Consider the following 25,641-nt stretch of genomic DNA (forward strand, 5'->3'; position numbering starts at 1 on the left):
CATAGAAGAAATAGGCTCAGGAAACAAGTTACAGCCAAAGAAGGGCCCTTGGAGCTCAGGGGAGCTTAGGGTGAAGGGAAGGAGCCTCAGGGGAAGGAAGAGGAGAAGAGGGAGAAGGGAAGTCTTGGGCATGCCCGGGGGGGGGGGGGGTCTTACCAAAGTCCTAAGTGGCTGAAATATTTTTATTAAGGACACCAAAGGTGCAAACTATTATTACAGGGCCACAAGCACAGGTCCTCAATGTCAAAACAATTTTTAAAATAGATTATAATTTTCTTTAACAAATTGAAATTAATATATTCTCCATATAAAAGCTAAGGTGACATGTAAAGGTGTAAAGAAAGTATCAGGATGTCTCCTTTCCTGGGAATGTTGACTACATTCCCCGAGGATAACAATAGGGGTTTGGGCGCATATATCTTAGGTGTTTTTCAGCGCATGCAAATACTTCTGTATCTCGGACTCTGTCTCTGTACATGACTCCATAGGGCTGTGGACACTGGACCAGCATGTGTTTTTTCAGGGAAGAAATTATATACGAGATAGTGGTGCACCAGGTCAGCTTCCTAGTCTATTTACTCATAATGTAGTTAAATGTTGTGGATTTACAATGAAAAAAAAATGAACATAATGTAATTATAAATATCATCTCTGGTAGATCTAGTGGGTTCAGGGCTTGAAAGACTTCTGGAAGCCGGCCTGGCAAACTAGCTCTCTGGCCTGATGTCGTTTCTCTAGGACGCGTCCTGAGGGAGCCCGCAGAAACCCTGCAATGTCCTCCCCCCACTCACCTGTGTCACCTCCCTTGCTGCAGACACTCAGGGACTGGGGAAGGGGTGAGACTAAAGAACGGGGGGCAGAGTGGCAAAGAGAGACATCTGGGTAGACTAAGGACCTGGGGAGCTCGAGGTTTGTGGAGAAGTCAGAAGAAGCTGGGGCCCTGGCCCGGCCGGTGTGGCTCAGTGGTGGAGCGTCAACCCCTGCGCCAAGAGGTCACCAGTTTGATTTTCGGTCAGGGCACATGCCCAGGTTGTGGGCCAGATCCCCAGTGGCGGCCATGCAGGAGGTGGCCAATTGATGTTCTCTTTCATCGATGTTTTTATCTCTCTCTCCCTCTCCCTTCCTCTCTCGCTAAAATTAATAAAGAAAACAAAATTGTTTTTGAAGTTGGGGCCCTGGGAAGTATGGCTCAGTGGGTTGGGCATTGTCCCATGCTTTAAAAAATCGCCGGTTTGATTCTCAGGTACATGCCAGGGTTGCAGGCTCTATCCTCAGTTGGGAACATGCAGGAGGTAGGCGATTGATGTTTCTTTCTCTTTCTCCCTCTCCCTTCCTCTTTCCCTAAAAATCAATAAAAATGTTTTTAAAAAGTGCCCTGGCCGGTTTTGCTCAGTGGTTAGAGCGTTGCCCCGCCATCCAGAGAGTCCTGGGTTTGGTTCCTGCAAAGGGCACGTACTTCTGTTGCAGTTTGTCCCTGGCCCCAGTTGGGGTTGTGTGGGGTGGCAGCCAGTCGATGTGTCTCTTTCACATCAATGTTTCTCTCTCTCTCTTCCTCCCTCCTGCTCTATCTGAAGATGAATGCAAAAATGTCCTCGGGTGAGGATAAAAAATAAATAAAAAGAAACAGCAGGTGAGGAACCTGGGACACTGGGTGAATCGGTCCCCCAGGGCCACCCCAGAACACTGTCCAAGCCCTGAAGAATTCTCAGCCTTGGAATCCCTTTCCAACTTAGACTCATGACCCGTGGCTGTCTGAGAAAATCCAAAACGTATTATATACAGTCAGCCCTCGTTTATTGTGGTTAATCAGTTCCAGACTCTGCCGTGATAAGTGAATTTCTGTGAAGTAGGTTTTTTATTCCTAAACGTACTACACTCTATTCGACAAAACCGCGATAGAGTGCAGCGCGGAGTGGTGAGGGACGACTGAGTGTGGGGACCCAACACTATCTGTAAACGCTATGACGAGTGGGGAGTCTCAGGCTGGGGCCTACGGTCTGAGGAAGCCCATCAGAGGGGGTCTGAGCAACTGGACATGTTAAAGGCTCGACCATTGATGGCAAAAAGCCTGGTCTGCTCAGACTTGGTCTGGTGTCCACCTACCTGCCCGTACCTGTCAGCATCTGTCTACATCCTGGCTCTCGCCTGCCTTCCTGCTTGTCCTCTTCATGTCCTGGCAACTCATGTCCCTGCAGACCACGAGTGCTCAGGCTCAGAGGTGTCTGGACAGGTCCGGTTAGAGACACTGTGACCCAGTGACACAAACAAACTTCGCTTCGGGGACCGAGGTTGGAATGATCAGATCCCATAGCTGAAAGGCTGCCTTGATGGATAGTTGTGGAATGCTACTGTCGTTAATCTTTTGGTTACTTGTCTTCCTGAGCTTTCTGGTAGCGTGACCTTGACACCTCCACATATCCCGACCCCCCGGCTTCCACAAAACAACTCAGGAAAGACAGCCAGCCTCTAACTCCTCTTCTTTAAGAACTTTTGCACAAAAACAAGACACCTGCGATCCTTTGCCTCACACTCTGGAGCCAAGAGAAGTTTGGTCCTAAGATGTTAACTTCAACATGGCCCTTCTAACAAACGGAAGTGAGCTGTGGCTCCCCTTGCGGTTAAGAATCAAAGACGTGCCCTGGCCGGTTTGGCTCAGCGGTTAGAGCGTCGGCCTGCGGTCCGGAGAGACCCGGGCTCGGTTCCCGCTAAGGGCATGTACCTCGGCTGCAGTTTGTCCCCAGCCTTGGTCGGTTGTGCGGGTGGCAGCCACTCGATGTGTTCCTTTCACGTCGATGTTTCTCTCTCTCTCTCTGTTCCTCTCTCTCCCTCCCACTCTACCTGAACAAAAAATGGAAAAATGTCCTCGGGTGAGAATAAAAATATATAAATAAATAAAAAGAATCAAAGACGTACGCATTTGGGTATTTTTCTGGGGTCTTTAAGTGCCGGTGTGGTATCATGGACGACCAAGATTGACATTTCCTGCCTGTGATTGTGGTGGACGATGTACCCCGATAGCTCTGTCCATTGCCCTGGTAGCACTCAGGGACCACGGGAGTTTGTTCAGGTGGCACTGAAATGGAATAGAAGAAATCAGCGAATAATGACTAGCACAGAGAAATATGCGCAGCAAGAAATGACACGAAAAAAATTAAAAATTGAACTTCCATTTGACCCAGTGATCCCGCTTCTAGGAATATACCCTAAGAAGCCTGAAAGCCCAATCAGAAAGAATATATGTACCCCCATGTTCACAGCAGCACTATTTACAATAGCTAAGATCTGGAAACAGCCCAAATGTCCATCAGTTGACAAATGGATAAAAAAGCTGTGGTACATATACACCATGGAGTACTATGCAGCTGTAAGAAAGAACTCTTATCCTTTGAGACGACATGGAGGGACCTGGAAAGTATCATCCTAAGTGAAACAAGCCAAACAGAGAAATACAAGTATCATATGATCTCACTTATTTGTGGAATATAATGAACATAACAGTCTGAGGAATAGGGTAGTCCCAGAGACATGGAAGTGGGGTACAGACTGACAATCCCCAGAAGAGGGGGTGGTGGGGGAGAGATAAACCACAGAACTTATATGCAAAATAATTAAACACACCTAGACATACCATAATCAAACTGCTGAAAACCAAAGAGAAGAGAAAATCTTAAAGGCAGAGAAAAAATAAGTATTAAATATAGAAACTCAGAAACTCTTCAAAAAAAAGAAGATAATAAAATAATATCTTTAAGGTGGTGAAAGGGGGGGAAAATGCCCACCTGTAGTTCTACACCCAGCAAAAATTATCTTTTTAAACCAAAGGCAATATAACGACAATGTCAGACATACAAGAGCTGAAAGACCTCGCCAGCAGCGTACCTGTACTACAAAAATGTTCAAGGTTAAATGTTTTACAGAAGAAATATGACATCAGGCGGTAATTGGAACCTACAAAAAGAAATAAAGAGCACCAGAAATTGTAAAAATAAATAATAATAAATATAAATAAATAAGTGTAGTAAACATAAAAGATATATTTTATTTATAATCACTATAAAACATCACTGTCTGTTTAGGGCAAAACTAGTATCAATGTATTTTGCGACGTATAACCTAACAGAAGTTAGGTCTTTGAGAACAAAATTATAATATTTGAGGGGAGGAGGTACAAGTACAACATTATAAGGGTCTTACATTACACATCTAGTAAAAGAATATTATTTGAAGGTGGGATGTGATTAAAGTTGTACATTGTAAACATTAGAAAAAGTACTAAAAATATAAAAAACTGGTTGAAGCAGTAGAGCTAATAAAAGACAGTCAAGGAATACTCAGTTAATGCAAACAAAGACAGAAAAAAAAAAAAGGACCGAAATTCAAACTGGACGAGGAGAAATAATTAACTCGATGGTTGGTTTGAATCCAACCATGTTCACAATTACATTAAAGGCAAATGGTCGAAACCTCTCAACGGAAGTTTGAGAAACATGATATATCAGACACTAGTGCACGTCGGGCAGCCGTGGCCGCACCGGTATCTGCACAGACTTCGGAAGGGGAGCGGGGCAGAAGACGGCAGGGGCCATTGTTCGAGGACACAGCCGTCCTGAGCGTGTCTTTCCAACCGAGAACTCCAGAATTTATAAAGCAAAGAGAAACGAAAGAGTAAACGCACAGGTACAGTTGGGGACGCCACCATCCGTCTCTCAGTAATTGCTGGAACAGAAGATAGAAGGTTAGTAAGGGTTCAAAGGAGCGAAACAGCACGAACCAACTTGACCTGGCTGGCCTTTCTAGAACACTCCGCAGCAGCAGCGGAAGCCACGTTCTTTTCAAGAGCACACAAAACGTTTACCACGGTGACCGTATCCTGAACCATAAAACACGCCTCCTCCACAAAGTTAAATGATTGCAGCACCTTCTCTGACCAGAACAGAATTCAACTCTAAGAGGAGCTGCTGTATCCCGAGCCTGTCCTGGAGAAGAAATCCGAGCAGAGGCCCTCGGTGAGCTGGGCCCCTTCCCTACCTGTGTCGTCCTGCTGCTCTGTGGACGGGGCAGAGGACTCACAGGACGGGATGTTGCAGTATTCCCACCTCACTTCACTGTTGGTTGTGTAGCACCACGGAACTGATTCTTTGTCAGGGTTACGACAGTAGTTCTCCTCCAAATTTCTGGAAAAAAGTGATTGTGACTTCAGTTTTCCAAAAAGGCTAAATAACCAAGTGCACACACGCTTGTTAACAGGGGAACTGGACGGCTGATTCTCCAGAACTACATAAGCTGGAAAATAGGTGGAAACGTGTGCAGAGCAGGAATCTTTAGGACCCCAGACAGTTACGGCACATACGCTTCTCTGGGGTGAGCGATGAAGACGTGTCCCTCGACTGTGTATAGTCAAGCAGAATAGTTCTGCTCTGTGTATGCCAACACACAGTGGGCATTTTCCACAGTGTTCCGGCCTCAAAAACGATATCTAGTGTAGCCCTGGAACTGGAGTGTTACAGCCCTGGGATCTCAGTGTTCTCTAAACATACTGTGCCGGGACCCACTCCTGGGAGATTCTGATCTGGTACATCTGGAGTAGGCCCCAAGCACTATCATTGCCCCAAACTGCTGCTGCTGGCCATGCTGCTGTTCTGGAGAAACACTCTGAGAAGCAGAATTACGGGGAGATCAGGGCTGAATTCCACGTGCCTTGCCTGGGACTTGACCAGTTTTCACTGCAGGGTACTTTCCCTGCGGTGATTCAAACTAAAGCGAAGTCAGTGGGATTTCACAAATTTTTCAACCAACAGGGAATGAGCCCAGAGGCGGACTCACTTGCAGGGAAAGTTTTCCGGGGTCTTGTTGTGCCTGTGAGGGGTCTGTTCGCTCCAGCGCTGACAAGTTTGCCCAGAGACAGTGACAGCCACATTGCCAACGTAGTTTTCACCTCTTCCCTTCAGACACTGATACGTGGGGCCGGAAGACGGCGGGGGTGTTGCTTGAGTGGGGATAAGAAATGACAATGAGTATTTTTGAAAGGAAGAATCCACAGGGGGATGGGATGGGCTGGCGGCAGGGACCACCAGCCTGGCTGCCTTTCTGTGCACCTTCTCTTGGAACTTGGAGCTTGAAAATTGTTTATCATTTTTAGAAGAAGGTGACGTGGTGGAATCTATGTCTACGGGATCATCTTGGAGGAACTCCTGCAGGGACAAGACCTTTGGAGTGCATGCTTCTTTCTAGTTCTCTTTCTCAGTTTGTCATACATGGTAAGAAAACATGTCACCCTCACCCCGAATCCTCACATACGCCAGTGATCCACCTTCCTTTGTGGAGAGTAAATGATTCAGAGTAGACATAACTAAATGGCACCCAGCACATCATAAAGCCATGGAAAGGAGGCCAGAAATGTCTCCAGGAACCAGAAATCACGAAATTCTTGAGAAGAAAAAAAAAAAAGGATGACAAAAGAGGAAGTGATGCTCAGAAAGGAGGTGAGTGCCTGAGGAGCCAGGGTACCGGAGGAGCTGGGGTGCCTGAGGAGCCGGGGTGCCTGAGGAGCCGGGGTGCCTGAGGAGCCGGGGTGCCCCCAGGGCGGCTGGGGTGCCTGAGGAGCCGGGGTGCCTGAGGAGCCGGGGTGCCTGAGGAGCTGGGGTGCCCCCAGGGCGGCTGGGGTGCCTGAGGAGCCGGGGTGCCTGAGGAGCTGGGGTGCCCCCAGAGTGGCTGGGGTGCCTGAGGAGCCGGGGTGCCTGAGGAGCTGGGGTGCCTGAGGAGCCGGGGTGCCTGAGGAGCTGGGGTGCCTGAGGAGCTGGGGTACCTGAGGATCTGGGGTACCCCCAGGGCAGCTGGGGTGCCTGAGGAGCCGGGGTACCTGAGGAGCTGGGGTGCCTGAGGAGCTGGGGTGCCTGAGGAGCTGGGGTGCCCCCAGGGCGGCTGGGGTGCCTGAGGAGCCGGGGTGCCTGAGGAGCTGGGGTGCCTGAGGAGCCGGGGTGCCTGAGGAGCTGGGGTGCCTGAGGAGCTGGGGTACCTGAGGAGCTGGGGTGCCCCCCAGGCGGCTGGGGTGCCTGAGGAGCCGGGGTGCCTGCGGAGCCGGGGTGCCTGAGGAGCTGGGGTGCCTGAGGAGCTGGGGTGCCTGAGGAGCCAGGGTGCCTGAGGAGCTGGGGTGCCTGAGGAGCTGGGGTGCCTGAGGAGCCAGGGTGCCTGAGGAGCCGGGGTGCCTGAGGACCCGGGGTGCCCCCAGGGCGGCTGGCAGACCCAAGCACAGGGAGCCGGGCCGCAGGCCTGCAGAGCCCTTTCTAACTTCCGATGACCGCCCTTGTCTAAATGCCTAGTCCCTTGCTTCAAATTCTCATCAAAGGAAAAGATTATGAAATTGTTTCTTTCCGGTCTTTCCTGCTAAGTCAGCTGGTCCACCTTCCTTCCCTGAGCTCTCTTCTCCCGTTGCTCACGCACAAGTTGAAACCGGGTGTCAGCGACCCCCCGGTCGACAGAGCGACAATCAGACAGAACTCTGTTGGCAATAAAACCAGTGGATGGGAAGCACGGGTCCGAGTTCCCTTTGCAGGTTATCAGCATTACTTTCAAGAACCCACATCCAGCCCTGGCCAGTTTGGCTCAATGGTTAGAGCGTCAGCCTGAGGACCAGAGAGTCCGGGGTTCGGTTCCCGCTGGGGGCATGTACCTGGGTTGCAGTTTGTCCTCGGCCCCTGTTGGGGTCATGTGGGTGGCAACCAGTCGATGTGTCTCTCTCACATCGATGTTTCTCTCTCTCTTCCTCCCTTTCTCCTTCCCACTCTATCTGAAGATAAATGCAAACATGTCCTCGGGAGAGGATAAAAAAAAAGAACCCACATCCAACTGTGGAGACAGGAAAACAATAAAAACAAAGCCATGATCACAGATGCTCTGCCCATCACCTATAGTAACCAGTAGATTGTTTCAAAAGAGCCATCACATCTCACAGCGATTTTAGGGCACGTGTTAGGCACAATACTCAGGCACAGACACACGTGTTTTGTTTTGTTTTTTCTTTCTTGATTCCAAGAGTGGAAGGGCGAGGGTCCCTGAGGACGGGCAGGGCCCACACTCACTGCAGCGTGGGACATTGCAGAATTCCCAGCGTCTGTTGGGATCCGTGGTGAAGCACCATGGGCGGGGCTCCCCATCAGGGTTACGGCAGTAATTCATCTTCAGGTTCTTGTCTGGAAATCTGAGCGGGCGAGAAGGGTTTTCATGGCACCGAACATTCCCAGATCAGAATCATTTCAAATAAGCACATTCAGACACCTGCTAGGCAGAGTCAAGCACCCAGGGAGGTGACTGGATGAAGGCTGGCCTCAAAGTTTAGCTCAGGAGTCTAAGGACTGTTTTCCTAACTGTGAATCACAGAACAGGATGAGTAACTTGATCATTCTGGCTGTCCGGAAAACTGATGTAAGCAAACTCTAGCTATTCGACTGCAAATAATAGCAATTTTTAGCCTGGCCGGTGTGGCTCAGCGGTTGAGCGTGGACCCATGCACCAAGAGGTCATCGGTTCGATTCCTGGTCAGGACACATGCCCAGGTTGTGGGCCAAATCTCCAGTGGGGGGCATGCAGGAGGCAGCTAATTGATGTTCTCGCTCATCAATGTTTCTATCTCTCTCCCCCATTCCTCTCTCTCTAGGAAAAATCAATAAAAAAAGTAGCAATTTTTAAAACACAAGGTACTCGCCAGTTGCCATCTTCGGAGCTTAAAGAAATGATCCTTATGGTACACTAGGCCCTGGTCTTGTTGGCCTTTAAGCTTCTAGAAACTGGAGGGACCAGCTGTGCTCCTGTGAGCACCTCGCCCAAGGGTCCCCAGGCCAGTGAGCCCCCGCCAGCGGGGACCCAGGCCAAGCCCTCTGGGTTAGTTCACGTCCCTCTCTCAGGCTGTAACTGCTCGGTGAGGCTGGACCACGTGCCCTGCAGTGGCATAGCCGCCTGCTCCTATTTCCCGGGAGCGAATGGACCCAGTCAGGGCCTTGAGGCCTTTCCCGTATTTCCCCTGAACAGAAAAGGCAACCCCTGTGTTGTGAGTTAACTCTCTGGAGTGGGAGGTGCAGAAATCCCGTGGCGCTGTTTCCCGCAGTGAAACCTGGGCCTTGTCTCATTTCCTGTAAGTGTTCTTAGGTGCCAGTGTGGTCCCACAGCCGTCATAGAATGAGGAAAACGATCAGAAGCAGCTACAGAAAGGGGGTGTTTTCCAGTATAATCCATATGAAGTTGGGGAGGGGGTTTCTACATCGGGGCTCTCATTCCCCCTTTGAGAATCTAGTGAAAGTTAGGAACCCTCACCCCAGAAAAATGCACTGATGTCAACACAAATAATTGAGGGATTCCTAAAACCCCCATAGCCCATCCACAGATCGTAGGTTAGGAAGACTTGAATCTTGCTGGTATGAAAGGCAAGACAAAGAATATAGAGAAAGCCCTGGCCGGTTTGGCTCAGTGGTTAGAGCGTCAGCCTGCGGTCCAGAGAGACCCGGGTTCGGTTTCCGCTAAGGGCACGTACTTCGGTTGCAGTTTGTCCCCGGCCCTGGTTGGTCGTGCGGGTGGCAGCCACTCGATGTGTCCCTTCACATCGATGTTTCTCTCTCTCTCTCCCTCCCACTCTATCTGTATGGAAAATGGAAAAATATCCTCGGGTGAGGATAAAAAAAAAGAATATAGAGAAACCCTGGCTGGTTTGGCTCAGCGGTTGGAGCGTTGGCCTGTGGTACAGAGAGACCCAGGTTCGGTTCCCGCTAAGGGCACGTACCTTGATTGTAGTTCGTCCCGGCCCTGGTTGGTCGTGTGGGTGGCAGCCACTCGATGTGTCCCTTTCACGTCGATGTTTCTCTCTCTCTTTCTCTCTCTCCCTCCCACTCTATCTGAACAAAAAATGAAAAAATGTCCTCGGGTGAGGATAAAAAAAAAAAAAAAAAAAAAGAATATAGAGAAGAGGAAAGCATTGGGAAAATACACAAGTGAGTATTTCTTCAATCTTATTGTGCACACGAATCAGCCGTGGTGAGAACACAGAGTCGGGGCCAGAGGGTCTGAGATTCTGCAGGTCTCACCTGCTCTCAGAGGCTATCGCCCCTCCGCGGACCGCATTTTGAGAAGCTGGAGTGCACAGTTCTCTTGCAGTCGAGTGGGAAGAGGCGAACTTTGAGACTCAGAAACATCGGATATGTTCACTTCGCGAGGAATGCGAAAATGTCTCAATAACAGCCCCATGGAGCTGCAGGGTCGGAAACACTGGATCTCGCTCCCGCTGTGACTTACTTGGAGGGAAGGTAGCCGTGCGCGTGCGGGGTCTGCGAGTCCCATGACTGGCATTCTACTCCAGACTGGGTCTTGGAAATTTTGCCCTCGTAATTTTCTCCACTGCAATGCATACACTCATCTGGGAAGGTGGGCAAGAAGGAAAGGAAGAACGGAAATGGATAAAGCAGAGTGAACCCTCGAGTCCCACCAGAAACGTCTGCAGCACCAGCTGACCCTTGTTCACATGTACTTCCCGACCATCGCTTGGCAAGAAAATCGGCACTAAAGACTCAGATTTCTAATACAACCACAAATGTCCCTCTCTCCGTCAAATGGTAAAATTAGGCCCTGGCCAGCTTGGCTCAGCGGTTAGAGCGTCGGCCTGCGGTCCGGAGAGACCCGGGTTCGGTTCCCGCTAAGGGCACGTACTTCGGTTGCAGTTTGTCCCCGGCCCTGGTTGGTCAGGCGGGTGGCAGCCACTCAATGTGTCCCTTCACATCGATGTTTCTCTCTCTCTCTCCCTTCCTCTCTCTCCCTCCCACTCTATCTGTACAAAAAATGGAAAAATATCCTCGGGTGAGGATAAAAAAAAAAAAAAGGTAAAATTAGCATATTTTGGTCAAGACCCCCTCGACTATTATTGTCATGACCAAATCCAGAAATTCCGTTAACGTGCTGTCCTCAGACCGGGATGCGCTGACCCTTGGTGGGTAGGAAGGGTTGAGAAGGGTGCACACATGCTCAGACATCTGTAAGTTCTCGACTGGGATTTAAACATATTTGGCGTTGTTTCAAGAAGGATCTTAAAATTTTTCTATGAAATTATCTGATCGTATGGATGGCTGTACCCTCCAGGACTCAAGTGCTGGGTTTTGTTTATGCTCATAACCTCACTGGGGAACAGCAGTCACCTAAAATGACAGCCGTTCTCTTTTGATATGATTGAGAAGCATGACTAGGTGTTCTTCGCTTTCTTACATTATTTAAGAACAGAAGCTTTGATTCGGAATTAATAACATGGCACAGCAGGATAACATATGACTTTACGTTTTGTGGAGTAATAAGGAACAGAAGAGTCAGATTTGATACAAAAATGAAGCATTCAGCCCTGGCCGGTTTGGCTCAGCGGTTAGAGTGTCGGCCTGCGGACCAGAGAGACCCGGGTTCAGTTCCCGCTGACGGCGTGTACCTTGGTTGTAGTTTGTCCCCAACCCTGGTTGGGTCATGCGGGTGGCAACCACTCGATGTGTCCCTTTCACGTTGATGTTTTTTTTCTCTCTCTCTCCCTCCCACTCTATCTGAACAAGAAATGGAAAAGTGTCCTCGGGTGAGGATAAAAAAAAAATGAAGCATTCATGTCAATTAAGGGACAGATGACCTCACAATATAGTACGCAAATAAGGAGTCCCCAGAGTTGAACTAGATAAAGGGATGGGATCTGAGCTGTCACAGGTGTGTGCCCCCACCTGGCTACACAAATCCACTATCCTCCACCTCCTCCTTGCACTGATAAATGGAGCAGGAAATGTGAAATGAAGAACACCTTTTTCAATAGGATGTTTTTAATTTTTAGCACAGACTTTTCAGGTGTGCTGTTAAATTGGTTGGTTCGTTAAAATAACGAATTGCTGATTTAAAAATTGGTTCATGGCTTAGCTTTAGTGCAACAACCAAACCTCCCACATTAATATTGTTTATTTGAACTGCATTGATCTTGGGGTTTTATTTCAACTATTTAATTCCAAACCTGTTTTTGTCTTTACACTGTGCCACGTTGTAAGCATAGGAAGCTTATATCTAGCGTTTACCTACAGTTTTAAGTTTGCACATGTTGAAGGAACATTTTAATAAAAACAATTCAGGTCGATACCGGAGCGGCCTCAGCATGTTTGGATCTTTTCCTTGACGCTCATACATCACTCAGTTTTGTCCAACACCACACTAAATGATTATTCACAATATCCCTGTGGGAAATCGCTTCACAGCAAATTACTGTACAGGTGAAGGGCAGATACGAAAACGGTGTCCAGAGCGCTCCTCACCTTCACACTCGGGAATGTCGCAATAGTCGAATCTGGTGCTCGGATCGGTGGTGTAGCACCAGGGCCCCTTCCTGTCGTCGTCGGGGTTTCGGCAGTAGTTCTCCTCCAGTCCCTCCGAAGGGTGGCTCGTGGGTGAGAACCTGTGCGGGATGGAAAGGAATCCCTTGGTTACATTGTATTGTATTATTTTTTCCCTTTGATTACATTTTAAACATCAGCATGTTACCAGCAACACAGAATAAGGTGCTTCCTATTTGCCATCTCAAGTTCAAGATTCTGCCATCCTCATGCTGAAGGCTTGGAGTTGTCCAAGTTTCCGTTTCTCTGTTGCTAGGCTATCTCGGTGTGGTCACTAACATGACACTTTTACTATATTTATAAACACGTCTGAGAAGTAGCAGAGAGCCAAACCGTGTCCTGCCCAGGCAGTGGAAATGAAGCCCCAGAAGCCTGCCAGATTCTTGGTTCATTCCAAACTGCTGCTTTTGACAGTTCCCTATCTCCGTAAAAATAGTAGCAGCTAACAGCATTTTGCCCTTGTGAGCCATGCTCCAGGGTTACACTGAAATCTGTCTCTACGTTCTCTCGTTTAGTCATAATGAAAACCCTACCAGGGATGTGTTGTTATCCCTATTTTACAGATGAGAAAACTGAGACACGGCCACATAAAACCAAGCAAATCTTGCCTAAGTGGGAGCAGCTAATAAGTAGCATCTCAAGAATTTAAGTCAGATCTGCCTGATTCCAAACACGTGCTCTCTCTGCAATGCGGCCAGATTTAAAGAGGGAGTGTGGGCGGGGGGCAGGTAAGCACATTTTCAGCACTAGAGATGAGTTGCCCTGTAGAGATAACAAATTAGATCAAAAGCCCAAGACTTAGAATCCAAAAAGGCAGGTTTTGTTTCTGATTCTTCTATGCACCTGTTTTTGGTACACTGAACCTTAGTTTCCTCATCTGCTGGTGTAGAGATGGCTTGGATTATCTCTAAGGCCCCTGGCAGTCTGTGATTTCATCATTTGGTTTCATCATTTTACCCCTAGGAACTTCAACACCCCAAGAATATTAGATCTGCCCATCTCATGGGGACGCAATAATGGCAATTAGTCAGAGTGGGGGTGGAGTAATAGCAAATCCTACTTGATAACCCCTGTTACCAAGAACTAAATGCCACCTAAGGTCCTGTTGGGAAACGTACAGTAAGAATGACATTAAAATAAATAAGCCAATTGAGAGTGAATCCAATTTTCGCTTGCATTTTATCTACCCCTTTGCTCCACAATGTTGAGGCGAACACCCGGTAAGAGTTCTAATTTGGTATGTTTGATTTCAGCTACTTTAGGCCTACGCGTGGTCATCTTTGATCGTCTCTCAGACTCAGGCTGGAATTCATGGTTCTGTTGTAATTTTCTCCTACGCAGCCTTCTGTGATCTAGGTCCTTCCAGAAAAGTAGCACACGGAGTGAGAGAGAACGACCGTTTTCTCCTCTCAGGCTCTAAATGATGGGCCACTCGGCCTCGACGTCACCGCGTTCTCTCTGCACCCGTCTGTCGCTGTTCCGGGCGGGTTAGCGGGAACGAATCGCGCCAAGGATAGCAGGTGAGCCAGCGGTGAAAGAGAAACCTTACTTAGGGACGTGCGGAGAACTCTCACTCCATTTTTGACAGGCAACCCCGTTTTTCGTTTTGGACACCGTCCCCCGGTAGCTCCTTCCGTTTCCCGTCTTGCACTCTGAAAGATATACTGAGAAGAAACCCACGCAGTGGTCAGTCCCTTCCCAACAAGACAGTCCAGGCCCAGCCCTGCTCGTCACAGCGAAAGGACTTGGATGGCCTACCGTCCAAGGTCACCTGGTATACCTGTGTTTGGTGCTTTGATCATGTATTCAAAGCCACCGCCCCTCCGTGTCCTGGGAGTCACACTGGGCTCTGGGGGCACAGAGGGTGGAAGGGTGGAGGCCCCCCATCATGGAGTTTCCATTCCAGGGGAGTCGGGGGCTGTCACAGAAAGTTATCGAGGACGCAGCCTCATGGTGGCGTGTGACAGAGAAAATGAACAGCTGTTGAGCCAGTGAAGGGACGGGAATAAGAGCTTTCAGACAGGGTGGCCGGTGGGCTTCTCAGGGGCCAAAGGGGATCCAAGCAACCTCATTTTTTTGAGGCTCCCAGTGTTTTAAGTATGGAAAGTGTCAAATGGGGTTACAAATAGTGATCTACTTGAAATGTTTACAGTAGAGGCTCTCAACCAGCCACCACTTAACCTACTCACAGGTTAGGGCTCCCTCCTGTCCTCAAAACAGCGTCAGGTGCCCACCTGTGGCCCACGTGTTGCAGGGGGGCACCTGCGGCCCGAAGGCCACTTTCAGTGTGTCCCCTACTTCCCGTCCCACCAGCTGGCTTATAGGCGTACCATTGTTTTATTGTCAAAACTTTTCACACAGCTTTGCTTGATTAAAAATGATCTAAGCTGGCCTGGCACCATACGTAGTTATTATAATATTATAAACTAAAAAATGAAGGAGAAAATAGGCCTCTTTTTAACTACGTTAAATGCTTTTAAGGACCTGAAAGAGTTGAATACTTTCAAAAATTGCTATCCAATCCACTGAGGGCAATCCGCTCATACAGTTGACTATATAAGTTTGGGGGGGGGGGTCATAAAAAATCTAAAGGTATTTTACAGTCAGACTGATGAACAGATGTCTCTAGACCTTGCCCCACTTCAAAGAGAAGGACCTGATGATTGTAGGCAAGGCTCTTACAGAGTGATTTACGCACGGAGCACACCAGTAACTCGTGAGTGGCCCATGTTCAAAGACAGAAAGCCTCCACCCCAAATGTGCCGGTGTAAACTTGTGTTTGCGCTGAAAACATACACTATTTCAGGTGTATTTGCATCATCTTTCATGATTCCCCACTTCGGCCAAGTTTTAAAATTAACTGATGGCTTCTCTGGGGAAGCATTTCTGACACACCTGTGGCGAGTAGAGCTTTTAACCCAGCCCGGTGTAAGATTGCAAGTGTCTGTTCACTGAGATGTATTATTACAGTAGACACAGGACACGTATCAACGTGTACTTTTGAGGACCCGGGTCTAAGGAGACTTTGAAAGGGAGCTGGAGCAGGCTCTGTGGCGCAATGGATAGCGCATTGGACTTCTAGTGACGAAAGGGAGCTGGGGCTTGAGCTAAGACCTGGGAGATGAGAAGGAAGCGGCCAGGGAACAGAGGGGCTCCCAGGCAGCAGGGATGTGCCTAGCATGGTGCAGGAGCAGGTGCAGGCTTCCGGAGCCTGCAAGCGAGGTGGGCTGCAATGGCGCGGGGCCTGGAGCCCTCGGTGAGCATTTGGGCTTTACTGCAAGGGCATGAAGCCTTTGAGGCAGGGATGTTCGAGACCAGCCGCTGCAGCGGCGATGGCAGCGTAGACCCAGGGGGTGGCAGTGGCGGGGTGGCAGGTGGCAGATGTAAGCATGACACTGTTCCCAGAAGAGTGCTGGCAGGTATTCAGCAGCAGGTTGATATTCCACAGCACAGAAACAAGCACCCCAATGCCTGACCTTTGACTTGATCTCTTTTGTTTGCATGTACCTGCCAGAGTTTACATAACCTTTTGCTCCTTTCCACCTGGACAACAGGCCACTCCAGCGACTCACACGAAGGCTACCAGTCGCCCCCAGGGCCCTCTGGTTAACAATTTACAGATAACATTTACATGCTAGCATTTTGCAGGGACAATCCCACCAGGTCCCCGTTTCTCTAATCTGGGGGATAGTAGATATCACTATGTATTCATCCTTGACTCACTATTTGTAAAAACTAAGAACTTCACCAGATAAATGTTAGATCTAACCTGCACTTTCGTCTTGGGAATTAGAGAGAACGGGGTAAGGAAGGGGGGTAGCAGACATACCGCGAACTAAACCCGAGAAGCTGGACTCGTGCGGGGACAGAATCCCTCCCTAAGGAAATACTTTTGAAATAGTATTTAGAGTTTCCTAATGAGCTGGGGAGAACGTTACGAGTCATTGTCGAGATACATGGAACCGGGCATTGCTGGTGGCCCTGCACGCCCGTGACGTAGAGCATGGGGGAGCTGGGCTGCTAGAAATGGTCTTCACACCTAGCCAACAAGAGTTGAGGCCGTTTTAAAACGTCATACATTGGCTGAAATCTTCATAAATGTTTTCGTGTCTAAACAACCTGCGATTCCCAAGGGAGTGTGGGCCGCCTGTTACCCTAAACCGTGGGAGAGTACCCCCAGGGTTCTCGAGGAGACTGTGGGAAAAAAACATACGCTCTGGCCCATTTTCAAAAGACAATATTCCGAGTCTTTGGGAAGTACAGGCCATGGCCCCCTCCCCAAAAGGAGACAATTTAAGAGTAGAAATTAACATGTTGTCTCTACGCAAGTGCTAGTGCGGAATTTAAACACTTCAGTGTTTCGTTTTGTTTGTTTCTGCAGACTTCAGTCCCAAAGCTGGGGCCCAAGGACAGCGTCTGTGCAGAACAAAAATCAGTCATAAGGAATGTCTAGACTCTCCCCTCTCCTTAACAATCAAATAAAATGTGGAAGATTTTATTTTCAGTCATAGAGATAATTGTGATTTTGTGAATTTGATCCCTAAATTTTTTTTTTTTACTCTTCACCCGAGGATACTCCATTTATTTTCAGACATTGGGGCGGGGGGGACATCAGTGCAAAAGAGACACATCGACTGGTTGCCTCCCGCACAACCCCGACCAGGGCCAGGGACCGAACCACAACCAAGGTCCATGTCCTTGACCAGAATCGAACCCGAGATTCTTTGGTCCCAGGCCAATGCTCTAACTGGTGAGCCAAACTGGCCAGGGCCGATCCCTTCATTTTTAAATGAAGAAAAATGAAACATAAAAGGTGAAGTAATATACTCAAGTTGATATAGTGGGTTAGTGGCCGAATCCTGTCCTGACTCCTAATTCAATTCTGCTGCCCTGTGACACCTCCATTTTGGGGTCTGATAAATACTAGATACAAAGTGGGGGAGCGGAAGGAGTGAGGAGGGGGAGGCGGAGGAGGAGAGGTAGATGAACAGGAGAAGGAGGAAAAGAACACATTGTACCCACTTCTCTTTTCAAACAGAACCACATCTCTCATCCTGAAGACTGGGGTTGACTTGCTGTTCTCAGCCATGAGCACACATTGTTGCTCCTTACTGTGAAACTGGAAAGACCTGCGGAGGAGAATCGGGAGAGGCAACAAAAGTTTTTCTTTAATTAAGGAAAGGAAACTTTTTAAAAAAATTTGTTTTTGTTACAGATGTTTCTCCTTTTTCCCCAGTGACAGCCTCCTCCTGACCATCCTCCCCCAGCGTTGCTGTCTGTGTCCATTGATTATACATATATGCATAAGTTCTTTCGTTTATCATCTCCACCCACCCTCTCCTCTGAAGTTTATCAATCTGAACCCTACTTCTATGTCTCTGGGTCTATTTTGTTCATCACCTTATTTTCTTCATTATATCCATGTGATACTTGTCTTTCTCTGACTGGCTTATTTTGCTTAGCATCATACTCTCCAGTTCTCTCTCTGTCGTCTCAAAGGGTAAGAGATTTCTCTTCTTACAGCTGCATAGTATTCCATTGTGTAAATGTACCACAGCTTTTTTATTCACTCATCTATTGATGGGCACTTGGGCTGTTTCCAGATCTTAGCAATTGTAAATAGTGCTGCTATGAACATCGGAGGACATGTATTCTTTCTGATGGGTGTTTCAGGCTTCTTAGGATATATTCCTAGAAGTGGGATCACTGGGTCAAATGACAGTTCAATTTTTAATTTTTTGAGGAAACATCATATTGTTAAGGAAACAAACTTTTATTGATAAGCAAGAGCCTCTTAAGATAGTTGTATCTCTTGATGGATCAAGGAGCTCAGAATTGTTATTTTCAATTCAATGTAGCCCAGTATCAAGATGGTGCTGCAAAAACGATACATTAACATGGTGGTTACTCTTGTTTTCTTCCGCCTTTACCTCCTCCCTTCTGGTCCTCCAAATATACTCTTTCTTTTTCAGCTACTCTACTCTTTCTTCATTCATGTTCTTAATTAAGTTCCAGAACATTCGCTTCTGTGTCAGAAAGAAGCAATTCTGATTGCTTTGACCTGATTTCCAAAATGGTCTACATGACCTCGATAATTTCCCCTGGACTTGCACCTCTACATCCAACCCCCTCTCCCTGGACCTCACACCTCCTTGCCGATCCACGTGGTCCTGCCGTGGATGTGCAGTCGGGCATTGGAGGCCATCCACGGCGACCTTTCCAGCCCCATCTCCTACATGAACCCTTCGTGTTAGCTGCTTCGGTCCATCCTCAGTCCATCCTCGGTCCATTCTTGGTCCCTCTCACAGGCTTGAGGCCATGCCACACCCTCTGCCTATACTGGCTCTAGCTTATCAATATTTACCAGGCTCCCACTTACCTTTAAAAGCCCAGCTCAGTTCCCACCTCCTCCCCGAGGTCTTCCTGGCTGTATCAACCCTTAGGAATTGTTCTTTCCTCTGAATCTTGATAGAGCACATAGCGCTTATGTCACTTACTGATACCTCACATTGGCTGTTTTTGTTTTTTGTTTTTTTATTTACACTTTATTCCATTTCTGTAACTGCACCACAGCATTACCTACAAAAGGCAAGGTCTGGATCTTGTATCTACACAGAGACCTAACCTGGGTAGTGTTATATATCACATATACTGGACCACTGGGTCTCTGTTCCTTCGCTCCCTGGGGTCTAGAACATTTCCACACACGTGATCCTCAATAAATGCTGAGTGATGTGAAATGATGTCAAAAACTAGAACTCAGAATGATAGTTGCCGATGTCACATGTAAAAATAAATAAGTTCCTTTGGGGGCATTGTTCTAAAGAGGACTAATACATTGAACAAGGAACTGTTGGCATGGATTCAGACACAGGGAGCAAACACAGATTCTAAACTCTGTCCCCAGGAAATTCCTCTTTCCTCTTAGATCCTGTCTTTGTCAAGTCCCTGAGCACATTTCTTGATGACGAAATAACAGCGTCTCAAACAGCAAGGTGCCTGCACGGGCACAACAACAACAGAAGTACCTGCAGACAAAGTCCGTCTCTCCCTCGCATTTTGCCACGCACTCGGCTGTGCTCCTTGCTTCCAGACTCTTCTTGGTGCGCGTTAGCAGCGACGCCCCCTGCGTACTGACATAGCTGTCCAGAGGGTCTCCGTGACCTGCAAGCGGATGGGCAGAGTGGGGCAACTGGTCACACCGTTGTTTGGCTTAGGGTGACTCTGTAATCTATTTGCTTTGCACCCACCGAAGAAAACACGCTGCTTTATTGCAGACGAAATGATGGCCACAAAGAAGAATGCTAGTCTGGAAAACCGGTCCCTTAACAGGCTGCACTCTGTTAAAACCAACTGGATTGATCGATTCGTGGATTAGAACTATTTCATCGGTGTTGCTAGGTTAATGGGTGCAAAGCCTTAAGTAAGAGTTAATTTGGTCTGTCTGCTGTTGATTCTGTGTGGTGACAGAACACCAGAGACCACCGGTGGCAATTGGGTCACCAGTATCGGTGACTCGGTGACTTGTTCATCCCTGGGTCCCAGAAGAACTTGGGGCCATTACTTGATCTCCAACAGTCTAAACTTGGGTTGTCACACTGTCCCTTAAACTGATGTGATAAACATTCTCTGAATGGTTCCAACTCGAGATACAAAACTTTTGGTGAGTTGATGATATTGAGAATAAACAGGACCTAAAGCAGAGGTTATTTTTAGGCTGGGCTTAGTACAGGGACATGTCACAATCAATTAAAGAGAAATAAGTTCTTCCATGATAAGTTCTGGCATTTTGGAGGAAATTGTAAAAAAAAAAAAAAGCAGGCAAATGCTGGTCTTGAGCTTTCTGTGAGATAAAACTCTAAGGCAAAGGCTCCGTCTGAAGGTTGCTGCGCCCTTGTTCCTGAGTTTGAGGGGCCTGAGTCATGCTCCCATGCCAGGCCACAGGGTGTCCCTGATCCCAGGCTCCAGGGGCACCTGACCTCGCCTTAGGAGCTCGATTCCAGGCCTGGAGATGTCAGTCTCCATCCTTTGGGAATGGAATACCAGTGATTTACACAGGGTGAGAGGCCAGGGAGGTTAATAAAATAAAGATAGCAAAGTTTCCTAAAGTTTGCCTAAATGGAATTGGGCAACATGGAACCTTGACCACTTTGAAGGGAGTGCTGGGGACCAACGCCAGATGGAGGGGCTGAAGCGCGACCGGGAGCAGGAGCAGGGCTGGGAAAGGAGACTCTGGAGGGGCGTGTGCGGTCTCGAACACTGGTGGAGAGGACACATGTTTGGTGCTGATGAAAATCGTTCGTAGGAAGGCTTATTAAGAGTCAGTCTTGCCCGGCCAGTGTGGCTCAGTGGTTGAGCATCGACCCCTGCACCGAGAGGTTGCCGGTTCGATTCCCGGTCAGGGCACATGCCCAGGTTGTGGGCCCGATCCCCAGTGGGGGCATGCAGGAGGCGGCCAGTCAGTGTTCTCTCTCATCGATGTTTCTCTCTGTCTCTCCCTCTCCCTTCCTCTCTCCCTAAAACCAATAAGGAGAAAATATTTTTTAAAAGAAGAGTCAGTTTTCTTCGAAAGGCCATCCAGCCCCTGAGAACACAGGGGCCAGCTCTCTGCGGGACAGGGAGAGAACCACCCCTCCCCCTTGGCCTTCCCCGGTTAGGACAGTTGGAGCGGCACGGGGACACTGCACAAGGAGGTGGCTGGTGCATTTAAAGGTATAAAACACACAAAACACACTTGATAACATTGAGAAGATTATGGACAAACAGACACTTTAGACCAGTATTGAGGTTGTCTTCCGGCATCTTCTTTTACTTCCGTGAAGAGTTGGGTTTTAGTAAACGCTACAGCTCAGGGTGTGATTTATAGAAAACAAACCCATTAACTCTATAAAGCATATTCTAGAAACGTTAAACTAAACCTTTGGAAGAGTTCTTACAACGTGGAGCAGGCCAGGGTATAAACGATGTCCAAACAAGAACATTTCCATTTCTATCACCCTTCACTCAAGTTGCCTTTTAATCATGTTAGGTTGAGACACACCTTAGGAACAAACATCCCAGAGATATCCCAAAAGAGATTTAATTTTTAAATCCCCCCCGCCCCAAATATTTTCTTTTACTCAACTCTAGGGCTCATATGGCAACAAGGTGTAATGTAGTTTATTTGTTGACCAAAAAATAGTAAACAAATCTTTTCAGTAAGAAAAGTATGTTTCTAGGCCAGTTGCTACCAAGGCAAGTGCATTTTACTGATGACATGGGCCTGTCTGCTTTCCGATCACTGTGGGGTGTGTGCACCCAGATTTGTGCATTTGAAAGACAAGACCCAGTGGTGTGTGAAATGAAACTCCTTACCCACCTCCCACTGGGAACAGCTGAAAATAATATTTTCTTCTCCTGGGTGGTTTCAGTGCATTGAACAGATGAAACGATTCTCAGAAAGAGAGACCATGCCTTCCTTTCAAACAGAGGGTAAGGAAGCCTCCCCGACCCAGGTGGGTGAGGACCTATGTTAACCCTGTTGCAGAGAAGTTGTTTTACCCTGTGGGTGTCCCAGGCCCTGCCTCCCACTGGCGGGAAGCAAGGCGCAGACCTGCACCCTCCCACTCAACCGGTCCCCCCAAACCTCTTGGTGCTGTCTTCTGCTCTGTGTGCCCTTCGCTATTTCGTCAACGGGCTCCACTAAGTTCAAACGTATTTGACTCTAAAGTACAACTTGTAAGATTTCATCTTGCAATTTATAACTTTAATTTCAAGTACCTATACACTGTGTCTGTGAAGAACTGCTTGCATATTGTATCATTCCCTTTATAGGAGATGTCCAAAATAGGCAGATCAGAAACAGAAAGTTGCCAGAAGTGGATGAAGTTGGAGGTGGGGGTGGGGGAGGGGATAACAACTAAGGGTACGGAGTGCTTCGGGGGATAATGAAAATGGTCTAATTTTGTGGCGACAGGTAACCGCTCCGAATGTAGTGGAAACTACTGGATTGTAGGCTTTAAATGGGTGAGTTGCATAGTGTGTGAATGACATCACAAGAAAGCTGTCAAGGAAAAAAGAACTGTAAGGACATGCTTAGGGTATTTTAAAGAAAGTTTAAACAAAGCTGAACATGTGAGGAGAGCACCAAGATTCCTTCTTGGGAAGCCCTGGTTTAAATCTGGTGTCTTCCCCTTGCAGGACTTGGGAGTTTGGTCAATAGGCAAATAACATGATTTTCCTAAGTATGGATTAAGTCGCCTATAAGATGGGGGTGAATATGCCACCCTACTTATCGCACCAGATAAATAAGCTGGTAATAGTAAAGGACACACGTGTGTGTGCATGTTAGTAAAGGACACACACGTGTGTATGGATGTTCGTAAAGGACACACGTGTGTATGGGTGTTCGTAAAGGACACACACGTGTATATGGATGTTCGTAAAGGACACACACGTGTGTATGGATGTTAGTAAAGGACACACGCGTGTGTGTATGTACAATCACGTGCCTGGCCCCCCTCGAGCACTGAGTGCGTACTCGGCTGCTGTCTGTGAACATCACTTGGCAAAGCGATGCCCGTGGTTCCTCCAGGCACAGAAGCAAATGTGTCCGCATGAAAAGCCTCACTAAACCCTCAGCAAATGGGAGACTAGCAAAGAAACTGCAGACTGACCCAAGGCTGTAGTCAGAGACATTTCATTGCTGACATTTGAAAGTGAGGAGAATATGACATCTTAAGGAACATGATATAAATGAATCAAACTGAAAACAGGCAAAGAGACTAACAACTTCCCTGGGCGGTTTGCCTCAGAGGTTAGAGTGTGGGCCCGAGGACCGAAGGATCTCAGGTTTGATTCCCAGTCAAGGGCATGGACCTGGGTTGCAGGTTCGATCCTGGCCCTGGTCAATGTGTCTCTCTCCAATAGATGGTTCTCTCTCCCCCTGCCCCTTCCACTCTATCTAAGAATTAATGAAAAAATATCCTTGGGTGAGGATTAACGAGAGAGAGAGAGAGAGAGAGAGAGAGAGAGAGAGAGACTGACAACTTTTTGAGTTGTTAGCTCTATGGGCTATTTTTTTCCCCCACGAAAATAACTATTATTTGAGCTTAATCTTTTTTTAAAATTATTATTCTCACCTGAGGACATTTTTGCATTTATCTCCAGATAGAGAGGGAAGGAGAGAGGAAGAAAGAGGGAGAGAGAAACATCAATGTGAGAGAGACACATCGACTGGCTGCCACCCACACGACCCCAACCGGGGCCAGGGACAACCTGCAACCGAGGTACGTGCCCTTAGCGGGAACCGAACCAGGGACTCTCTGGTCCGCGGGCCGACGCTCTAACCGCTGAGCCAAACCAGCCAGGGAAAGCTCAATCTTTTATATATAAAAATATTTTTGCCCTGGCCGGTTTGGCTCAGTGGTTAGAGCATTGGCCTGCGGTCCAGAGAGACCTGGGTTTGGTTCCCACTAAGGGCATGTACCTCGGTTGCAGTTTGTCCTGGTTGGTCGTGCGGGTGGCAGCCACTTGAGGTGTCTCTTTCACGTCGATGTTTCTCTGTCTCTCTTCCTCTCTCTCCCTCCCACTCTACCTGAACAAAAAATGGAAAAATTTCCTCGGGTGAGGATAAAAAATAAATAAATAAATAAATAAATCGCTAACTCTTCTCTGCCCCTTCATCTCCAGTATTTCCAGGGAAATGAAACTTGTTTCTGGACAAATCTTATGTTTAGATGTTGAACTGGGAATCTCTGGAATCAAAAGCTAAACGGAATTAGTGGCTCATAAAACCATAGTGTATCTGTTTTCAATACATTGCTAGAAAAAAAAAAATAGTGATGAAAGTGAACAACAACAACAACAACAACACCCTGGACGTCTTACCTGCTTCCAGAAATAAGAGAAGCAGAAGCAGCACCTTCTTGTGTTCCATTTTGGGACTGGCCAGCAGAGGCCAGACCACGGGCCCCAGTCCCAAGATGCTGCTGACTGGCGTGACTGGAAGCGGACGAGGTGGCCCCGGGCGTTAATCATTATCTCGGGCCGTTGCCCCTGTCGATGAGGGTCAAACATTACCTTGGCGGAGGGTCTTACAACATGTTTCCACCTGCAATAGATGCTGGGAAATGACGCAAGCCGCCCGCCCCCCGCAGCCCCAGGCCGCCTCTGGCCCTCCTTTCTCTCCTTGCCGCCGCCCATCAGCTCTCCCCCTCAGTCTTGCTTCCTTCCCTCGTCGTCCATTCTCTTTCTCTGGGGTAAAAAAGAAAAGAAAAAGAAAGAAATCACGGTCATAGCTAACGTTTGCTGAGAATGTCCCCTGTGCTGGGCACGCTGCTAAGTGATGCATCCGCATCATTTCATTCAACCTTCCAACTAGCGGATTATTATCACCCCCGCTTTGGATCGGGCTAATAATAGACATGAACTTTCCCAAGGTGAACGAGCTCACAAGGGTGAAGCTAACAGACACCAAGTATTTAGGCCTCAGACCACAGGCGTGAGCTTGGGCACCGTCGTTAGCATCCACACATTATCAGTGTAGGAATGACTATGTAAGGTATTTTATTATTATTATTATTATTATTAAAAGCTCTTTATGCCCAGGGACTCCCATGTTTCCATGATTATAAGTGATGTTAGAAAAGTGTTGGTCTTTTCTCTGAAGGAATTCGCGTGCATTAGGTGCTCATCCTCCTGAAGTAAAGCTACAGTGGCAAAGTCATGTTTAACACATTCTCATTGTGAATTCTGTACTTCTCCCTGGCTTCAGGCTAGAATGGATAAAGAAGTACATGCTTTAAGACTCCTATTTCAGTGTCCCCAAATATTTAGGAATAGCTAAATGGACTCTATTTAAAATGTGAAATAAGAACAAGAAAGTCCTTTCTCCAGGTATGAAATCCCCTCTGTAAATTAACCAGGGATGCGTCCAGGTGGGACCTTCCCACAGTCCCTGGGATTGAAGCTACTGTGCAGACATCTCAGGAGCAAGGAGGTGACATGACTGTGAGGGGCAGGGTGACCTGATGGTGTTTCCTGATTTTCTGCTTTATCCCATCCTAGCTTTTCTTCTCTCCTCAAACTCAGCCAACTCCCTCTCACCTAGTGGCCCCGTTTCCAAGGGCCACAAGGAGGAAGCGAGTTGAGAAGTCAGCACCGAATGGTCTTATTTCTTACAACATCAGAAATGTGCCTGGCCGGTGTGGCTCAGTGGATTGAGCGTCGTCCCATGGACTGAGAAGTCCCCGGTTCGATTCCTGGTCGGGGCACATGCCCG

At 47.9% G+C, this 25,641-nt stretch overlaps 1 protein-coding gene across 1 annotated transcript in view; it reads right to left on the reverse strand.

The window, feature by feature from the left end:
• PLG (plasminogen) overlaps window positions 1-24,297 on the reverse strand; it is a 41,314-nt gene extending 17,017 nt beyond the window's left edge. The window contains exons 1-10 of the mRNA XM_036249013.1: window positions 24,249-24,297; window positions 19,409-19,544; window positions 17,403-17,509; window positions 13,930-14,044; window positions 12,303-12,442; window positions 10,279-10,399; window positions 8,079-8,197; window positions 5,824-5,986; window positions 5,029-5,174; window positions 2,914-3,073 (exon numbers count right to left, since the gene is read on the reverse strand). Of these exons, the coding sequence (XP_036104906.1) occupies window positions 2,914-3,073; window positions 5,029-5,174; window positions 5,824-5,986; window positions 8,079-8,197; window positions 10,279-10,399; window positions 12,303-12,442; window positions 13,930-14,044; window positions 17,403-17,509; window positions 19,409-19,544; window positions 24,249-24,297 (1,256 nt within the window). The remainder of the gene's footprint in view (window positions 1-2,913; window positions 3,074-5,028; window positions 5,175-5,823; window positions 5,987-8,078; window positions 8,198-10,278; window positions 10,400-12,302; window positions 12,443-13,929; window positions 14,045-17,402; window positions 17,510-19,408; window positions 19,545-24,248) is intronic.
• Between the last annotated feature and the right edge of the window lie 1,344 nt (window positions 24,298-25,641).

This window comes from Molossus molossus, unplaced genomic scaffold (assembly GCF_014108415.1).
Source record: "Molossus molossus isolate mMolMol1 unplaced genomic scaffold, mMolMol1.p scaffold_m16_p_8, whole genome shotgun sequence".
Classification (NCBI taxonomy): domain Eukaryota; kingdom Metazoa; phylum Chordata; class Mammalia; order Chiroptera; family Molossidae; genus Molossus; species Molossus molossus.